This window comes from Vanacampus margaritifer, chromosome 11 (genome assembly GCF_051991255.1).
Source record: "Vanacampus margaritifer isolate UIUO_Vmar chromosome 11, RoL_Vmar_1.0, whole genome shotgun sequence".
NCBI classification, from domain to species: Eukaryota; Metazoa; Chordata; class Actinopteri; order Syngnathiformes; family Syngnathidae; genus Vanacampus; species Vanacampus margaritifer.
Window position 1 is genome coordinate 2,305,559 of NC_135442.1, and position 17,437 is coordinate 2,322,995.

The 17,437-nt window shown below is 38.1% G+C and overlaps 2 protein-coding genes across 4 annotated transcripts in view; one reads left to right on the forward strand and one right to left on the reverse strand.

Moving 5' to 3' along the window:
- glsb (glutaminase b) overlaps positions 1–4,468 on the forward strand; it is a 25,975-nt gene extending 21,507 nt beyond the window's left edge. For all 3 annotated transcript variants that reach the window (XM_077579863.1, XM_077579866.1, XM_077579868.1), the window contains 4 exons: positions 223–284; positions 1,056–1,132; positions 1,855–1,918; positions 2,380–4,468. In XM_077579863.1, the coding sequence (XP_077435989.1) occupies positions 223–284; positions 1,056–1,132; positions 1,855–1,918; positions 2,380–2,527 (351 nt within the window). In that variant the 3' untranslated portion in view covers positions 2,528–4,468. The remainder of the gene's footprint in view (positions 1–222; positions 285–1,055; positions 1,133–1,854; positions 1,919–2,379) is intronic.
- Positions 3,458–17,437, reverse strand: part of stat4 (signal transducer and activator of transcription 4) — a 25,576-nt gene continuing 11,596 nt past the window's right edge. Inside the window, exons 23-44 of the mRNA XM_077579948.1 lie at positions 15,915–16,008; positions 15,788–15,800; positions 14,587–14,711; positions 13,478–13,555; positions 13,342–13,402; positions 13,208–13,269; positions 12,494–12,645; positions 11,424–11,573; positions 11,256–11,339; positions 10,320–10,379; positions 10,180–10,209; positions 9,992–10,082; positions 9,867–9,908; positions 9,661–9,744; positions 9,502–9,600; positions 8,174–8,309; positions 7,864–7,978; positions 7,639–7,778; positions 6,565–6,744; positions 5,632–5,692; positions 5,405–5,480; positions 3,458–5,283 (exon numbers count right to left, since the gene is read on the reverse strand). Of these exons, the coding sequence (XP_077436074.1) occupies positions 5,194–5,283; positions 5,405–5,480; positions 5,632–5,692; positions 6,565–6,744; positions 7,639–7,778; positions 7,864–7,978; positions 8,174–8,309; positions 9,502–9,600; positions 9,661–9,744; positions 9,867–9,908; positions 9,992–10,082; positions 10,180–10,209; positions 10,320–10,379; positions 11,256–11,339; positions 11,424–11,573; positions 12,494–12,645; positions 13,208–13,269; positions 13,342–13,402; positions 13,478–13,555; positions 14,587–14,711; positions 15,788–15,800; positions 15,915–16,008 (2,023 nt within the window). The 3' untranslated portion in view covers positions 3,458–5,193. The remainder of the gene's footprint in view (positions 5,284–5,404; positions 5,481–5,631; positions 5,693–6,564; positions 6,745–7,638; positions 7,779–7,863; positions 7,979–8,173; positions 8,310–9,501; positions 9,601–9,660; positions 9,745–9,866; positions 9,909–9,991; positions 10,083–10,179; positions 10,210–10,319; positions 10,380–11,255; positions 11,340–11,423; positions 11,574–12,493; positions 12,646–13,207; positions 13,270–13,341; positions 13,403–13,477; positions 13,556–14,586; positions 14,712–15,787; positions 15,801–15,914; positions 16,009–17,437) is intronic.

Below are 17,437 nucleotides of genomic sequence, written 5' to 3' on the forward strand. Positions count from 1 at the left end.
AATGCAGACATTCGTCAGCAACTGGGTGGTGTCGGAGAGCAAAAAAAGCAAGATATGTTGCAAGTTATGCACTTGCCGCTTGGAGAGGGCGCCGCATGTAAAGGTATCGTTGTGGGTTTTCAAGAGCTTTTCCAGCAGGCCAAGGGAGAGGAAGAAGCAACGTGGGACAAAAGTGAGTAAGGTGCAAATGAGCGATTGTGACTGTTTGGTTTGTGTCTTCAGGTCAAGTCTGTCATTAATTTGCTGTTTGCCGCATACACAGGAGACGTCTCCGCATTGAGGAGGTGACCCGCATGCTTTACCAATATAAAAGTTGATGTGCATTTTTTTTTTTTAACTTTTAAGTAAAACAACAAAACACACAAAGCCTTGAAAACTGGTAAATGTAGATGTAAAAACTCTTTGGGTGAAACTGGCCCGTGTCATCTAAAGTTTAAAAATCTAGGTTTTAAAATCCACTGGGTCAAACTGTTAAAAAAAAAAAATCAAAATGTTGAAACCCGTCAGCAGCCCTGCTTCAGGTCAAGTTGACCCACAATCCAAAGTTTAGAAGAATTGAAATTTGAGGTCAAATTGACCCACATAAATCTAAAGTTTATAAAACTAGATTTTAATACCCTCTGGGTTAAATCGACCACAATAATCTAAACAATCAAGATTTGAAAACTCCTCACACATAACCACGTTTTTGAAGAAATAAAAATCTAGAGGTTAAAACCCCTTGTGTCAAATTGATATTTTTGATGAAACTTTTTTGCCTTTAAATTTGTACTATATTGTTTTAAAATGATTTTTTATTTTTATTTTCAAAGGCCTCCTTGTAAGTGGCATATCTAATTCATGACCTTTGAATGTGATTTTTTCGAATTTTTTGCTAGTTTGTCTTTGCTCATTATTTTTGAATCATTTGCCCAATAAATGCAATATCAAATAATATCCGAAACTGGAAGAGCCTAAGAAGAGGGCAATCGTGTCGCAATGTATATCATTTCATTTTCTTGGCAACTTGCATCCATTTTGTTATATTTGACAAAAACTCAAGTGTCTGCGTGCAGGTTTGCCTTGTCGTCGATGGACATGGAGCAGAGGGACTACGACTCCAGAACGGCCCTCCACGTGGCTGCGGCTGAGGGTAGCGTACACAAATACATCATTTCTATTTGATTTTTATTTTTTTTTACAATTTTTTTTCACCAAAAGTGACACTGAAAAGGATGTAACATCGCCTTAGACAGTGTAAACGCAAGTGTAGCAGACATAAACCCTATAGAGCACACATTTTCAAGCCATAATAATACTATTTTTGATTTTTTTTTTTTTATTCAGTTGGTTTTAATTTGTTTTTGGAGCAAGTCGGACCGGGCGTTGAGGAAACTCCAGATATTCCCGATGGCCGGACTGGCTGCTGCTTGCTAGCCATGCTAATCCGACGTTAATTTACTGGAATCAACTCAAGCTGTGCCAATACCCTTGCTCGCCAAATATATACAATTTGGAAAATTTACTTGACTTCTTGAGCTATTTTCAGCAATAAAAAGTTTATATTTTGTATAAAAATATATAATAATGAAGTTAGCAAATTCATTCTGGACAAAATATTAACTTTACTGCTGAAAATGACTCAATAAGTCAAGTATTCCTCTAGAAAAATTGAATAAAATATGTCATGTGTTGTAAATTCGTAATTGTATAAAGCTGTGACCCATTTTTGTCACCACCAGGGGGTAAAAAAGTGAAAGGACACAAACCCTATCACGCATGCATTTTACCTGCTAGCTAAAAAAAAAACTAACAAGCCGAAGAAAAAGCATGGAAACAGTTTATGGATCTTTGTGACTGAAATTGTGCTTCCAGGTCACACTGAGGTGGCGCGTTTCCTGCTGGAGGCCTGCAAGGTCAACCCAGTTCCCCGAGACAGGTGGGTGTCTGCGGGTATTTGCAGTACAGTGGGTAGAAAAAGTCTACACACCCTCTCCTGACTGACATCTAGTTGGGTTTTCATCCACCCATTTTTATAAAACTGAATGGAAACGCCAGAAATTTGAAAAAGGGCCAAAATTTGCAAAAAAAGGTTTTTACGCTTAGAACTCAAATGACATCGCACGGCACATTCGCTTCCTGTTCTTTTTCTTTAAAATTACGGTTGGATTACATCTCTATGGTGTATAGCGCCACCTACAGCGGCGGAGTCCCCTCTCAATATTCGCTAAAGAAGAATAGATGGAAACGGGCATAAATCGCATGTCAGGAAAAGACTACTAGAACATCTGAAGCATATTTGGGGTTAAGCTTGTCTATATGACCGACCCCAATTGATTTGATTCGCTTTTTGCTTTCTAACCATTAGCGACTAGCGTGCTTAACTAATGTTTCCCGCAGGTGGGGGAACACGCCGATGGACGAGGCCGTGCACTTTGGCCACCACGACGTGGTGGCCATCCTGCAGCCGCACGCCGACAAAGAGCGTTCGGCCGACGACTCGGGCGACAAGGAGAGCGCGGAGAAGAGTTTGGACAGTCTGCTGTAGTCGCGCCAGCCGTTGTTGTTGTCCGGTTTGGACGCTTCACTTTCAGGCTAGCGTCTTGGATCTTTACTCTGAAAAGACGCAGCCTGATACAACCTGAATCGCTATATTATCTATAATCTCAGTGGAAATTGTTTGGTACGTGTTTTTGGGAGTGTTGTGTGTTCTCTCATCGTGATTGTGTGGAAATGGAAGTGTTCCTGAATTTGTAGTGTATTATTGTGGAGACGTTTATTGGAATTCTGCCGTTTGATGAGCGCAAGTGTCCGTATCGGTTTTTAGAGCGTGCTAACCTATTTATCGACTCACACGAAGAAGAATGTATTTGAAATATATTTTTCGGTATGACTTAAAGAGCTCTTTTCCAAAATGCAAAAAAAACAAAACAAATGTTCATTGTGTACAGCAGGGGTCACCACCAGTGGTGGCACATTGTGATTTCCTAGGAAGCGATCATAAGCAAATGTTAAGAGCTGTAGAAATAAGTGTTGATTTTGATATTCATCTGTTTCCTTTTAAACTTTTAAAATCATGCCAGTCATGATCATAATCAGTGTTTTCACATTGATGATCATTCATTTTGAATAATTACATTGAATTAAAGGAAATTTGAGCACATTTGTTATTTCAGAACTGTGCTTCAAACTGCTAGCTAGCCCTTGGCATGAATCAGAAGCTCTCCGTTTCAAAAAGGTTGGTGACCCCGGCTGGCTGGTACACAAATTGAACTTTTGTGAACTCTAAAATCAAATTTCCAAACTCGAAAAAAAAAAATATTCTAAATGGATTAATGACATTTTGAAAAAGAATTCCACTTGCAATAGACACTGATATTGTATGACGTTTTTTAAAATGTACACCAACTAAAGATGTTCGACAGCTTTATTGTATTTTTTTAGTTCTGAAGTGATTTTTTTTGGGAGGGGGGGGTGGAAATGTTTGTGTCATTTAAAGAGAAATATAAAATAGTAAAGTCTAAAAGGTAAATCGGCAATCACAATGACCCTTGACCCTACACATCCCATGTTCACAGTACACTGGGACTCAGATCCAGTGTGCTTGGATAAAAAGTTTGGATTATTAGGACTCCAATTTCCCATCTTTATGTGATGATTGTGTCAAAATGGAAAGCCACTCCTTACGCCCTCTTAACTGTTTGACTGCCAGACGTTTTCAGAAAAGGGATGCCGTGGGTGCCAGCCGATTTAAGCATTTTTGTCTGATCTTTCAAGGTCCACAGAAAATGTTGTGTTTGGACTATGGAAACACACATACTACCAAATGAAAGATTTGGCTCTCATCTTTCATCAGAAAAAAAAGTTTGTTTCTACCTTATTCCGTTTTTCAGTAATCAACAATAGAAAATGGTTAGTTTCACCTGTTTTGAAAAAAAAAAACGTCTTTTAACGTCTTTGGCACTCCTCCATAGGATTTTACTAAACGTTATTTAACGTTTTTGGCAGTGAATGAGTTAATATGCAGCTCAAACTGAAAAAATCTATTAATTAATTAAATATATATACACACACACACACACACACACATTCATTCATTCATTCCATAACCACACTTGTTTCCCCTCCAACTGATTTAAGAAAATAATGCAAGCACAGAAATGTAGTGAGCTGCTCTTTTGTCTATTGCCGTGTTTCCAACATTTATTCAAGGAAAACACAAGAATCACATGAGGAAATCAAGAAAACGTGCACGGTCCACCACCAAACAGAAATGTTTTTCAGTGTGTGTCCACTGAAAAACGATGATCGTGCCTCAACTTATATAAGTCGGTGTAAGATGTTTAGTTAAGCACAAAGATTTGATTCTGTTGTACCTTCTGCCGTTGAGTGGAAAATCTTTTGATTGTTCTGTCTGTCACTATACGTCACTGGCATAGAGAGATATAGAAATATGTTTTGTAGCAAATAAATGCTAACTTGGGGACCATTTACATGAAATTGGGTCATTTATAACAATAAATGCGATTTTGACCTCTAATCATCATTTTAGGTGACCAGCAATGTTACTTGCGTATTACAAGATTTGCCTTTACAGCATTTATATTTGCCTGAACAGCTTGCTTTGCTCAAAAATTGTTCTGAAATAATACCGCAGGGGTGGAAAAAAGCTACCGCTTTTTAGAGTCGTGTTGAAACCAGCTGTTTTTGGGAGGGCTGTCCAGTGTTGTTCCCCCCCCTTCTACTGTGGGGCCAACACCGAGTATGAGTACGAGAGCTTCCTTTTGAGAAAGAGAATGACATCACAGTTAGTCGAGACTCAGGGAACAATTCGCCTGTTATCTGATAGTGAGTCGTGATTGTGCGCAACTGTGATGTCATTTTCAGTTAACAGCAAGTAGCAAAATGGCCGCCCCCTGAGATGGATAAAAGTGGGTGCATTTTGCTGCCTAAACGCAACATTCATGAGTGATTAGATTAGTAAGAGAACATACAACATATTATTGTAAAAAACACTTTTGGGTTGACTACCCCTTGTAAAGTTTGCACTTTTTGCTGTAACGTCATCACCATATCAGTGGTATTAAAAAAAAAAAAGTAAGAAAATATCTCGTCCGTAAAACGGTGTTACCGTGATAGCCGCCGGTGCATGCAGCGGACACGCCACCAAGCAACCACCTAACACGAGCCATGAATATCTCGCCTCAAATATTTTCAGATTAAATCGAAGCCACCAACTTGATGTTGCTCAGAGAAGAGGAGGTCCGGTACATCGGAAACATCCATCTGAGGGCAAAATACGTCCTGTGGGAAGACACACGCAACAAGATGATTGGTGAAATTCGGCTTCTTTAAAAAAAAAAAAATACAATAAAAAAGGGGGGTGGGGGTTCGGGTGGTGGGATTGTAGTGAATGGAAACCCACAAGCATGCCAGGCATCGAGTGGAACATGTCCGCCATGTGCAAATCTTGTGGTGGAGAAGGAGGAGGCGTTGGCAAACTGGGAAGAGAAAAAAAAAATCCTCACAGCAATTAGGAAAACATTGGCCACCATTTTGAACCTTTAGAGGCACATAAAGTAAACATCTGTCTGTCCATTCACACGAGTTGTCTTTCTGTCCATTGACAAGGTCACATGAGGTCATACTTACTCTATCACACTGATGGACTTTCGTCGCACATAACCGGATGCACTTGCAGGCCTCTGCTTGTCTGCAGAGATGAAGAGGACTCTTTCAAGAACAATTTGAAAAAGTACTGAAACAGTTGGACAAAAGTTTTGAGACGGTCAAATCAAGTTCACCTGTAGGATTGTGCAATTTATCGAAATTCAATTACAATTTCAATTCTTTCACTCTTCAATTACAAAATCAGCGTAATCGTAAAAAAAAGAGAAGATTATTCATACTAATTGAGTTGTTTGAGTTTTTTTAATTTATACATTCGTACCTTTTTTAAATGTTAAAATACAGTGTTCCCTCGCTATAACGCGGTTCACTTTTCGCGGCCTCGTTGTTTTGCAAATTTTTTGGATGCAATTTTGCATGCAATTTTATTGATTTTTTTTTTTTACAGTAATGTAGCTATTTTATAAAATTTGCAAAGGTTTGAACATTGAGAACATTTAAACGAGAGAAATGTGAGAAAATGAAATGCCTTGATGAGAAAAGCGTATACATTTGTGGTGAGGGGTTTTAGAGCCTTAAAACATTTATAATAAATGTAAAACATAAAGCTAACTACTTCGTGGATTTCATTTATTGCGGGTATTTTTTGGTACCTAACCCCAGCAGAAAACGAGGGAACACTGTAAATAATGTAATAAATTTCGTTTCATCCAAAAGGAATTCAAAGAATTGCATTTGTCTTAATATTTTTTACATTTAAACATTTTCTTGTTTTGTAGCCAAACCAAAATAATCGTGATGAATATTTTCTTCATAATCGAGCAGCCCGATTCACCTGTAAAGGTTCTAGGGCATTTGAGGTTCACTCTAAAATGCCACTTCCAAATCGCAACATCCCAACCTTGTATGTGAGTCAATAAACAAGTTGAGCAATCAGATTGTCTCGATGGCATATACCAGAGCAAATGTAGTAGCGTTTGAAAGCAGCGTCTCTGTCCACGTCCGGGTACAAATAGAGCAGAGGATTGGCGGAGACGCTGCCGTGAACTCTGGGGCTGAAGTCGCAAATCACGTTGGCCATCGGGGTGGTCGCCAGCTCCAACTTGGTGTAGGGCTCAATCGAGTGCTCTTGGACTTCTGAAGATGGAGACAGGGAGGGTTAGCTTCTCGTTTCAGTTTAAAGCTAACAAGCTAGCTGTTAAAGTCACAAAATGTAGCATTGACCCCACAGTAGATGGACAGATACTTGATTCATCTCGTGGAGGAAATTAGAGGGACGGTATTGCAATACTCACTGGCAAATATTCTTTATGCTCTGCTTAAAATGATGAGTGTTACTGGCCATGACTTGATTCTTTGCTTTCTGTTTCATCATGTTGTTATTATTATGTTTTTATAAAGTAGAATTTAATAGCATGAAATGTTCATTTAAAAACAAAATCACATTTTGGGGGGAATTTAAAAATAATTTGTATCCTCCTTCTTTTTTTTTTTAACACATAACAACAAAGATAATGACATTCCAACATTTCCCCCAAAAATAATTTGCCATTATTACCGATGATTGTCTCTGTTGTAAAGTTAAGCAAATAAAAAAGGTCAAAGTAGTGCGAAACAGCTCGTTTGACCCGTAATTCACATCATGATTGTTTTTTTTGTTTTCTTTTTATTTAATGTTTTGTTTTTCTTCATCATTATTGTTTTAAGTGTTAAAGGACAAAAACAAACTATTTTACTCACTAAGATAAGCATTTTTTGGAATGAATGAAAGAATGAATAAATGATTTTTAAAAATTATTAATCTGTAAATTTATTCAGCAAACTACCGGAATTGGTAAAGGCTTTAAAAAAAAAAATCCATACTGGTCGACCCTTACAAATAATGTAATAATAAAAATAATCTTTTTCTTTGTTCATCTATCTATGCCAGCGACGTACAGTGGCAAGCGGAACAATTAAATGTCCTTCCACTAGATGGCAGTAGATAGAAATGATTCAACTGTCTTTGCAGCTATCCAATGGAATTCTTACCTCCGTTATGGTGATCCACCCAGCTGAAGGAGATGGCGCCATTTTGGTTGGTTTCGCTGAAGCGGAGCAAGAACGTGCCCGTCTTTTTCTCCTGCAACAGCTCCTTAATTTTCCTTCGACTCACAAAGCCCATGATGAGCCTGGAAAATAAGTCCATAAATAAAACAAGAGCATTTGGAGTTATTGATCAAAAGTTGACGGATTGTTTGTAGAAAATGGATTTACCCGTCGCGCCAAAGTTCTACCAGGTGCTTTTTGATGAGATTCAAGATTCCGTTGAGCCAAAGCCACACGTTTCCCTTGGAAAACGAGTTCCAGTGGACAAAGCCGTCAGGATCTTCTGTGGGCAAAGTTGAGACGCCCTAATCGGAAAGGTTGACGGATGTGTGTCTCTATAAAGTGTCTTGTGGTTGACTGGTGACCGGTCGAGGGTGTACGTTGCTGCCCCTCGCTCAAAGTCAGCTGGCACAGGCCATTACACATGGATTTGTGGAGGTCAGATGGATTTGTGGAGGTCAGGCGTGTTGTCTCTTACCAACAATTTTGTCTCTCAGCATGGCCACTTGATTTTCATCGAGCGGCCGTTTTCCGACGGACAAAAACTGCCAGCTGAGAACTTGGGAGAGCTCGAACCAGGACAGCGGAGGAGGCTTGAAAAAGAACCGCAGGTTCTGAACACAACAAAAAACACAAATGTTTTTTACTTGGCATTTTTGGCTAAATGAGCTCAATCTTAGCAGAGACAGCGCCGACTCTGAGAACTCAGTTGAAGTGGTCCATGGACTCAAGTTTGTGGATTCGTGATTTGGTTTTAGCGGGTCCACAGATTCCAATTCGCAGAATCAACATGAACATAGCAGATTGGGAAGATTCGGTTCTTTCTGTTCACCGACTCAAGTTAGAGGCCACAGGTTGATAAAGCTGTATTGGTTTACGTACTCAGGACTACGGACTCAGATGGGTTCGATATTTCGAACTCACTGCGCGGCTGACTTTACGTTCTTAAAAAACAACCGCACGAGAAACGAAGATAACTGTTTTAACTTTGTTCCTTGTGTTGTTCATTGGACAGAACTTTGTTTTTTGCAATATTAATTTATGTGTATTATTATACGTCAGTAATTGTAAAATGTTAGACCTTTATTTTTACTATTCCTCACTGGCTCATTTGTTTCACATTTTAAATCTGTTATTTGTCAAGGTGTATATATTGAAAAGTAATTAAATTGATTGATTGTTAATTTGTTTTTACTGTTAAGTAAACAATGATGAACATTTATTACCAGTACAACACAAATATATAAAATAAAAATGTTTAAAAAAAAGAGAGAGAGACATTTATTACCACACAAATAAATAAAATAAAAAATAAAAATTAAAAAAAGAAGGAGAGAGACATTTATTACCACACAAATAAATAAAATAAAAAATTAAAATTAAAAAAAGAAAGAGAGCGACATTTATTACCACCCAAATAAATAAAATAAAAAATAAAAATTAAAAAAAGAAGGAGAGAGACATTTATTACCACACAAATAAATAAAATAAAAAATAAAAAAAGAAGGAGAGAGACATTTATTACCACACAAATAAATACATAAAATAACAAAAATTGAAAATTAAAAAAGAGAGTGAGAGAGCGCGAGCGAGAGAACAAAAGTACCGAAAATTGGTACCATTAAGTACCGGTATCGATTCCCAGGTACCAAGAATTGGAACAGTACCGGTTCAAACGTGAAGGGTACCCATCCCTACTCACCATGAACAGCGGATTTGAGTGGTTCGATTGAATCCGTTCATTATGCAGAGGATCTCCATTTTCAGTGTCTCAAAAGTATTGGAACACAAGACAAGTAGCATTACCATTGGTTGACTGGCGGACATGTTGTACCACATGACTGATGCCCAAGCGTTGGGACCCTGAGCGGCTGCGGTTGTGACGACTACCGGTAGAGAGCTGGCCTGGAAAGGTAGAAGGAACCAATGATCGTCTTTCTCTCCAAATTGGAATGTGCGACTTACCTCGATGTGACAGCGCAGTCCAGCATGCAGAAAATCTGTCACGAATGTAATGACGTGGAGTTCTTCCGTCACAATCAAAGGACTCTGGCAAGGGGAAAATACTGAGTGTGATGGAAGTCAGACATTTTGGGTAAATTCACAGCTGAATTTTGGGCCACAACAAGCACCAAAAGAGCCCAACAAATAAGTGTCATGTAATGTCTTACCCCATTTGATCCTAGAGCTCGCTTTTTGATTTCCTGGATTATCTGGAAGAAAAAACAGAATATAAGGATGAGATATTATTCATTTGTATTGTCTAGAAAATAGGTTCCACTTCAATCTTCTTTACCAAGTCGTCAAATTCGGCAACCAAGCAATTCCCAGTTATGTCCGCGTCGAGCACCTTGTTCGAACCCACGCTGAAATCAATGTGACGGAAGCTGCAACATGAGAAGAAAGAACAAAGAATACATGTGACTCCGTCAAAGGCAACATTTAGTAGCTGGCTAAACTGCTTCCGCTACAGTATTTACCTACCCGTCCCTTTTATTTTTCTCAGCTACGTCCCTTTTTGTCACAGAGAGAAAAAAAAACAGAAAGAGTATAAGACTTTGGGTTTGGAAAACAGATGGATGAATCTCTTTGCGGCCTCAAAACCGTGCTTGTCTTTGACTTACTTGTCAAATACGGGTTTGACTTTAAGCAGGCATCGGAACTCTGGCAAATTGACCAGGAACCTGAAAAATAGAGATAGACTGATATGTTTTGTTCAGGGTTGGTACACATGCCGATTATTAGTCATCAAGGAAGCCGATAGTGGATATTTGGAGCCGATATTGATTTTCAGTTAAAAGAGGGAAAAGCGATATTGCCGTCAACATTTTTTGGTTGTATACAAATGCCAAACTTGACTTTGTTGAAATGTCTTAAAGCATGTTTATTGAACAATTTGTCCAACTTTTCAAAATGTAGATTTTTTTTTTATCTTACACAATATACAGTATATCCTTTTACATTTTTTAAAAAAATGTTCAGAGTACTCCTAAGGTTATCAGTACATCTGAAAAAGTTGAACGGTGAACTTAAATAAATACCTCTATAGTTTTTTACATACTTTTTTCAAAAATTCAACAAAACCTGAAATCTTAAAATTTTCACATTTCTTTGTTTTAATGTTGAACAAAAACAAATGGTTCAGAAGGTTCCAAGAGTCATCTTTTATAAATCTCTTATAAATGTTACAGATTTTTTATTTATTTTTTATTTTTTTTAAAGTTCCCTGAGATTAAAATGGTTTCAGATTTCCTTTTTTTTTGGCCGATTGTCGGTCTATCCCTACTGAAAAACAAACAAAAGGATGAAACCGTTTACAAGAAAGAAAAAAATATGAGAATCACACATGTCTTTTTCAGCAGCAGCTTCCAATAAATAATATTTCATGTATTGACATCAAATTGGCACATGCAAAGAAACCCGTGATTCTTTTCCCCTGACTAGTCAAGCCCATTTTGAAAGATATTCAGCAGCCGAAGTTTAATGTAGGAGAATCGAAAAGGAATCCTGTAGATATTGTGATCCTCGTCATTATGAGCTTACAAATGGCGCCTTCTCACCTGAGTCTCACAGTGAATTTGGCCTTGGTCCTGAGCACCAGAGGCATTCCTGACATGGCGGGTTGCTTTTCCACCACTAAAGCACTGAAATGAGAGATATGCTGCATCAGTATTGTCACGCTGAAAATAAAGCTATGCAACAGCAAGAGGTGTGATGGGGCGTCGTACTTGGACAGAAGTTGAGTCATCAAAGAGTGGCTGAAGGTTTTGCTTTCAGCAACAGGATTGCCGCCGGTGTGGTTACAGTTCCCGTTGGGCTCCGGCAGCTTGGTCAGATGATGGTTGATTTGCTGTAGCACCACAGCCACAGTTGTGAAACTGTAACACACAAACACACACACACACACAAGACTGTAATACAACAATAAGTTTGCACTGCATATTACGCTGTCGGTTCATGATTTCAAACAATTACAATGTGTCTGAATAACAGGTCGGGGACATTCTTTAATTGAAATAAGAACAATAATAGAAGAATTTAGATAGCATAATATATACAGCACATTGCCGCCATTTTTTTGCTATCCATTTTTTCCCCAAAACGGATAGAAAATTCTGTAAATTTTACTCAAAACTGAGTTCATTTGGTCCCACTCTAAATAGAGTAAAATTTACACTTGGAAGAGAGGTGAAATATTCAGAGTAAATTTTACTCAAAGTATTTTTAGTGTGTACGAGAGAATTTGCCTTTCACATGAAAAAAACTATTAAAGATTTTTTTTACTCAGAAATTTTGAGTACATTTTGCAAGGAGAGATTTTGACTAAATTTGACCAGTTTATTTGAAAAAGAAAAAAGAAAAGAAGTGATTCAAAGTTTGAGGAACGAACTCACGACCTTCAGCTTGGGAGACTGCCACTCTACCACCTGAGCTATGCCACTCCAACTGTTTGTTTATCTCCAAAAAGAGACCGAAAGCATCGTTTTTCGATTCCAGCTGACACGCGCGATATACTAACACACGGCAGGAGTGGCGTGGCTTAAGGAGTAGATTGGTTATCTCCCAACCTGCAGTTGTGGCTTTGTTCCTCAACCCTTGAGTGACTTTTGTTTTTGTTTTATTTCACTCCCAAATGTAAATTTTACTCTATTTAGAGTGGGACCAAAAAAACTCAGTTAAGAGTTCACGTTGGCTTGGCTGCTTTAGGGGTCACCGCTGTCGGCCTGGAGTGGTGTTCATGGGGGGTTTGAGGTGAGAGGCTAAAAACATCCTCTTTAAATGAAGGACTATTTGGTACCTTTTCTGCAGACAGTCTAAGCAGGTGTCGTTGGGGCTTCCGATGCAGGCCAGCTGCTGCCTCCGCTTCCACTTATGCAACTCCACAGTGGTAAGCGTCTGCACAACATCCTCTGCCATTGTTAACATGCTATGTATCTGCTTTAGTAATATCTGAAAAAAAAAGAGAGTTAAAAAAAGTCGTTATATTTAGTATTTCCCTGATTTTTACATGCCAGGGCTGGTTTGCATTAAGGAATTGAAAAGGTTAATTGGGTGACAGTCTTTACGGGGGCTTGTTTTGCTTTTTTTTCTTCTTTTTTTTAACACTCTCTGTGCAAGTAGTTGCCAGTCACACCACTTAGCTCCGCTGTCCGTTGCCTTGGCAACAAAAGCCAAACTCCGCATTTGCTCATGTAGTAGAAGGAGGCGGGGTGAGTAGTGGCTCATCTGCATGGGATGGGACCCCCCCCCCCACACCCCTTAGCAAGAAATCTGCCCAATTGGTTAAGCAATAGTGTCATTGTGTTCATCGTTGTGAGTCCCAATGTTTGTAAAAACAAGCCACGTGATTGGCCGGCCACCAATCCGAGGTGTACCCTGCTTCTTGCCGCAAAATCGGCTGGGATAGGAAACATTATTTACAAATATTTGAAGGGAATAAAACATTATTTTGAGACCAATGAAGTGAAACTGGACAATTTGCACAAACGAGAAAAGTATTGATCCGCATTACCTGATTTGTTTGCACGTAGAAGTTGTCCGGTCCCGCGACGTCCTGAGTGTGCCGCTGCTCCGCTAATCACACAAATAAAACGGACAGCATCACGTGAAAATCTACTCGCAGCCTGCATCTCAAAAATGCCATACCGTGTATGAAACTGAGTTTTTCACGCAGCCTTTCCAGTGACCCAATCTCATTGCTGACATCCTATGTTTTGGGTTACATTTGAGGACGTTAGCGACGGTAGAGAGATGTTGTTAGCGGCTGACGTCAAATACAAACCTGAGACATCTTCTTCAGATGTGCAATTTTGGAGTCCAGTTGCGTTGACATCTCTTCTTCAGCTGGGCATACAATCTCCTACCCCGCACAAAACAACAACATATTGTGGGCATGTGTTTGCTTCAGTAACTCTTTGGATGTCAAAATAGTTTTGATGTAAAACCCTTAACTTTTACTTGAGTATTTTTGCTAAGACACACTACTTGTATTCCATTATATGGAGCTACATTCCACTCGATGCTAATATTTCTTTCAATTTATTATTGTTTATGCCATTTATTTTAGTTTGACAGAGATTTTTTGTGTGTCATGTCTCCCTTTCACTAATCCAACGTAACTACTTATAACGTACTACTACTACTAATTATAGTTTTTATTTAGTTTTTTATATTCAGTTAGTATTAGGTTTTAGAGAATGTTTGTTTGTTTTTATTTTTTCAAAAATGCTTTGTTTATATGTAATTTTTATTTGTTTTAGTATTAGTGCTAATTATTTTTTTGGTTTGGATCATTTGTTTAGTGTAAGATTAAAAATGGTCACTAACATTGTATAATTAAGTAAACTACAATTCTCAAACAACTGTTTGACCTCTGAAATTATTTTAATCTACAAAGATAAAAATGACATTTTCAGTATATTCGTTAAAATATTTTTAGTTTGTTAGTTTTCATTATAACTTTTTTATATTATTATTTTTGTTTGAAAATGTTTATTCAATTTTAGTTTTTGTTTCTTTATTTGATTTTGTTAACTATACAGTACATTCTAAAAACAGTTGGGTCAAAAGTAACCAACCCAATTATGGATCAAAAATGGATCGATCCATGTTTTTTTTTTTTTTTTTAATACAAAATGAACCAATTTTTTGACCCAAGTAAAGGATCTGACCAATATTTATGAGTTGTTTTACGCTTGTAAAAAAGAAAGAAAGAAAGAAAGAAAGAAAGAAACTTGTTACAGCGTGACAACTTTTGAGGAATAATAAGACTGGGTTAGCATTAGCCAATCAAATTAGCATCAGTGGGCTAACAAGACACTTAGTGAGAACAATTACAACTTGAACTTGTCGTGTGAAAATAAACAAAAATGTAGAAGGGGCACTACTTACTGTGTCGCTGAGGTTGTCAAAAAGCGTTTTGTGTATTCCAAACAACAAACTAACACATCCCAAAAACAAAAATAAAAAGAATGAGGAAGCTGGCGCTATTCCCACTGAGCCGGAGTTGCCAGGTCACGTGATTCCCTGAAAACACCTCCCTCTGCTCCCACGTCGAATGAAAGTGCGTCATATCCTGGCTTTAGAATTGGAAAAAAGATGTTGATCATAGGACTTGCTGACTGTTAACATTACAACAATAACTTTTTTTTGTACCACAGATCAATTAAATGAGGTTGACATAACATTTATACTGCTTGAAGCGCCCCAACCCACGCACCCCCCCCCCATTTTTTTTTTTATAATAAATTTGACTGTTCTGACCTCCTTGTGGAACCATCAGGTCAATATAATTAGTTATTTCAATGAAAATATAATTAACCCATTATTTTTCGTTAGCTATTGGCCTCTCATGTGACCTGAAGAACATGTTTCTTTCTTTTTCCTAAGACAGTAGGTGGCAGTAACACTCTCATTTACTTTCATTTTATTTCCGTAAAAATGATGCACTTCAAAACTTTTCTGTGGCAGATAAAATAAAAAAAACATGTACATTTTTATTTATTGTAAGTTTATCTACATTTATTTTTTTTAATGTTAAGAAGGATACAATGTTATGATGAAAATGTTATAGACAAATGATATTGATTTCATAGATACGGCCGAAAGTTTGGGGGGTGATAGTCGGTGGGTGCACATAATGTTTTCGAGCAGAAGCGAGGAACACCCAAGACTGGACCCCATTCCAATCATAGGACACATACAGACAAACCACAATTGTATTTTAACAAAATTGCTTTGGCGCCATCTGGTTTCAAGGAAGTTTATGTGAGTTGAGGAGTTTTAGTCAGACTTTGCTGCTAACTTAGAGCATTTATAAGGCAAAAACATTTTTTTGTGTGAGTTTGTCATTCAATGACTTAGCCAGAGTTCAATTCTGAAAATGACGTGCTGTATTTGTGTTTGGTGATTTCTTAATTCTGTGTAATTTTCCCCCGTCTTTATTTACCCACTGCAACATGCAAATCAATACAATCCAAAATATAAACACAACCAAAATGCATATCAAACTATTACATGAGCGCATTGTATTGGCTGGCATCCGATTCCGGGAGTCGCCTTTCTTTGATTTGAATCCAGCTTTAGTCTGAATGTGGAGGATTCATCTGGAAAATAAAGAGCAACATCATGTTTAGCGTGACAAAAACAATGATGTGCAAAGGTACAAGATGAGAAGTCAATGTCAATTTTGCGTTCTAACTGAGCACATTCAAACTCACAATGTCCATGTCGAAGCAGAGCATTTCAAACTCTCCCGGGGTCATCGGAGGCTCGGGCGAATCACAAGGAGGTGACGGGGTCCTCACATGCGAGCTGCTGCAGGAGCGAGACGGATGCATTATCGCTAGGCTTCTCTTAACCTTCCTGTTACTGTTGCATGATTTTTTTTTTTTAAATACCACCTTGATGCAGCCTCTGAACTGAAGAGAATGCTTGAAGCAAGGGTAGTTATTACAAACACGGCCAGCAGGTGGCAGCAGAGTATAAGAGACCAGCCAGGGTCATGTTGCAACAAGCTCTTTTCCCCAGTGTTTTCACTAGTAATGATGAAACCTAGCTCTTATTCTAATGCTAATTGTTGCAAAACGGAAACATGCAAATATACTTTTTTTTCCTGATGAAAGAAGAAACTCTAATCTTTCTTTTGGTAGGTTCAATGTTTTTATAGCAATAGAACACAATATTCTGTGGGGAAATCAGTCAAAATCCAGTAAAACAGCCAGGAGCGAAGGGGGTTGCTTCAGTGAAAATGTCTGCCAGTGAATGAGTTAATATTTTGAGTGAATATGAATTTTTGTGCTGTTTAAATGTACAATTGCAACTTCCCTTGGTAAAGAGCAGAGATTCTGGCTAGCTGAGGATTAAAGGCCAAGTTAACTTCATGAACTTTGGGCCTTATCAACAAGTACAGTTCAGAGTGAAGAACATTTTTGCTATTTTTGCATTTTATCATTCATCACATATTAATGTTTTCAACCTTTATATGATACACGTGAACTAACTGTTTAGAGGTAGCAAAACCTGGTCCCTGTCACAGTTTGGCTTTAGCTCCTGATGCTGGCTAGCTAGCTAGCTAGCTCCCTAGCAGGTAAACAAGCATCATGAGAGCTAGCTAGGGAGCTAGCTAGCTAGCTAGCACCTGAAGCTAAAGCCAAACTGTGGCAGGGTTTTTACTTTCTGGACCTGGATTTGCCACCTCTGGAGTGAGTCAACCTTCCTTAGTATGAATTTCTCCCACTTATCTTAACACTTGGCGGGCCATAACCAATTCTTATCTAACTTTTGTGCAAAATTAGGCCATCGTTTCTGGTTACCGTGAGAACCGGGCCCAGATGAATTGTTTTTCCATTTCTTTTTCTCGCTATGACATTCAGTGGTCCCCACTAGGGGGTCTTTGGTCTTCTTGCACCCAACAAAGATCCACTTGATTACACGGCGGGTCACATTGACCCCAAAAATTTAATCTTCCACAAAATGGCAATAAAATACCAGTTTCTTGTGTGTGAGTGTTTTTCTGTCTATTTGTTGACAACCTAATAATTTCATATGTTAAAATTAGGGCTGGGCAATAAATCGAATTAATTCAATTATTTGTCATTTTGAAAATCTAATCGTTGCAAATTTGCTAAATCGTGAAATCGAATTTTGTCTTCTGGATTATTAAGAGCTGTTGTTCTTATGTTGTTTTACATCCAGATGTTATTGTGAGTTCTAATTTTTCTAACTGAATGTTAAGCTTATG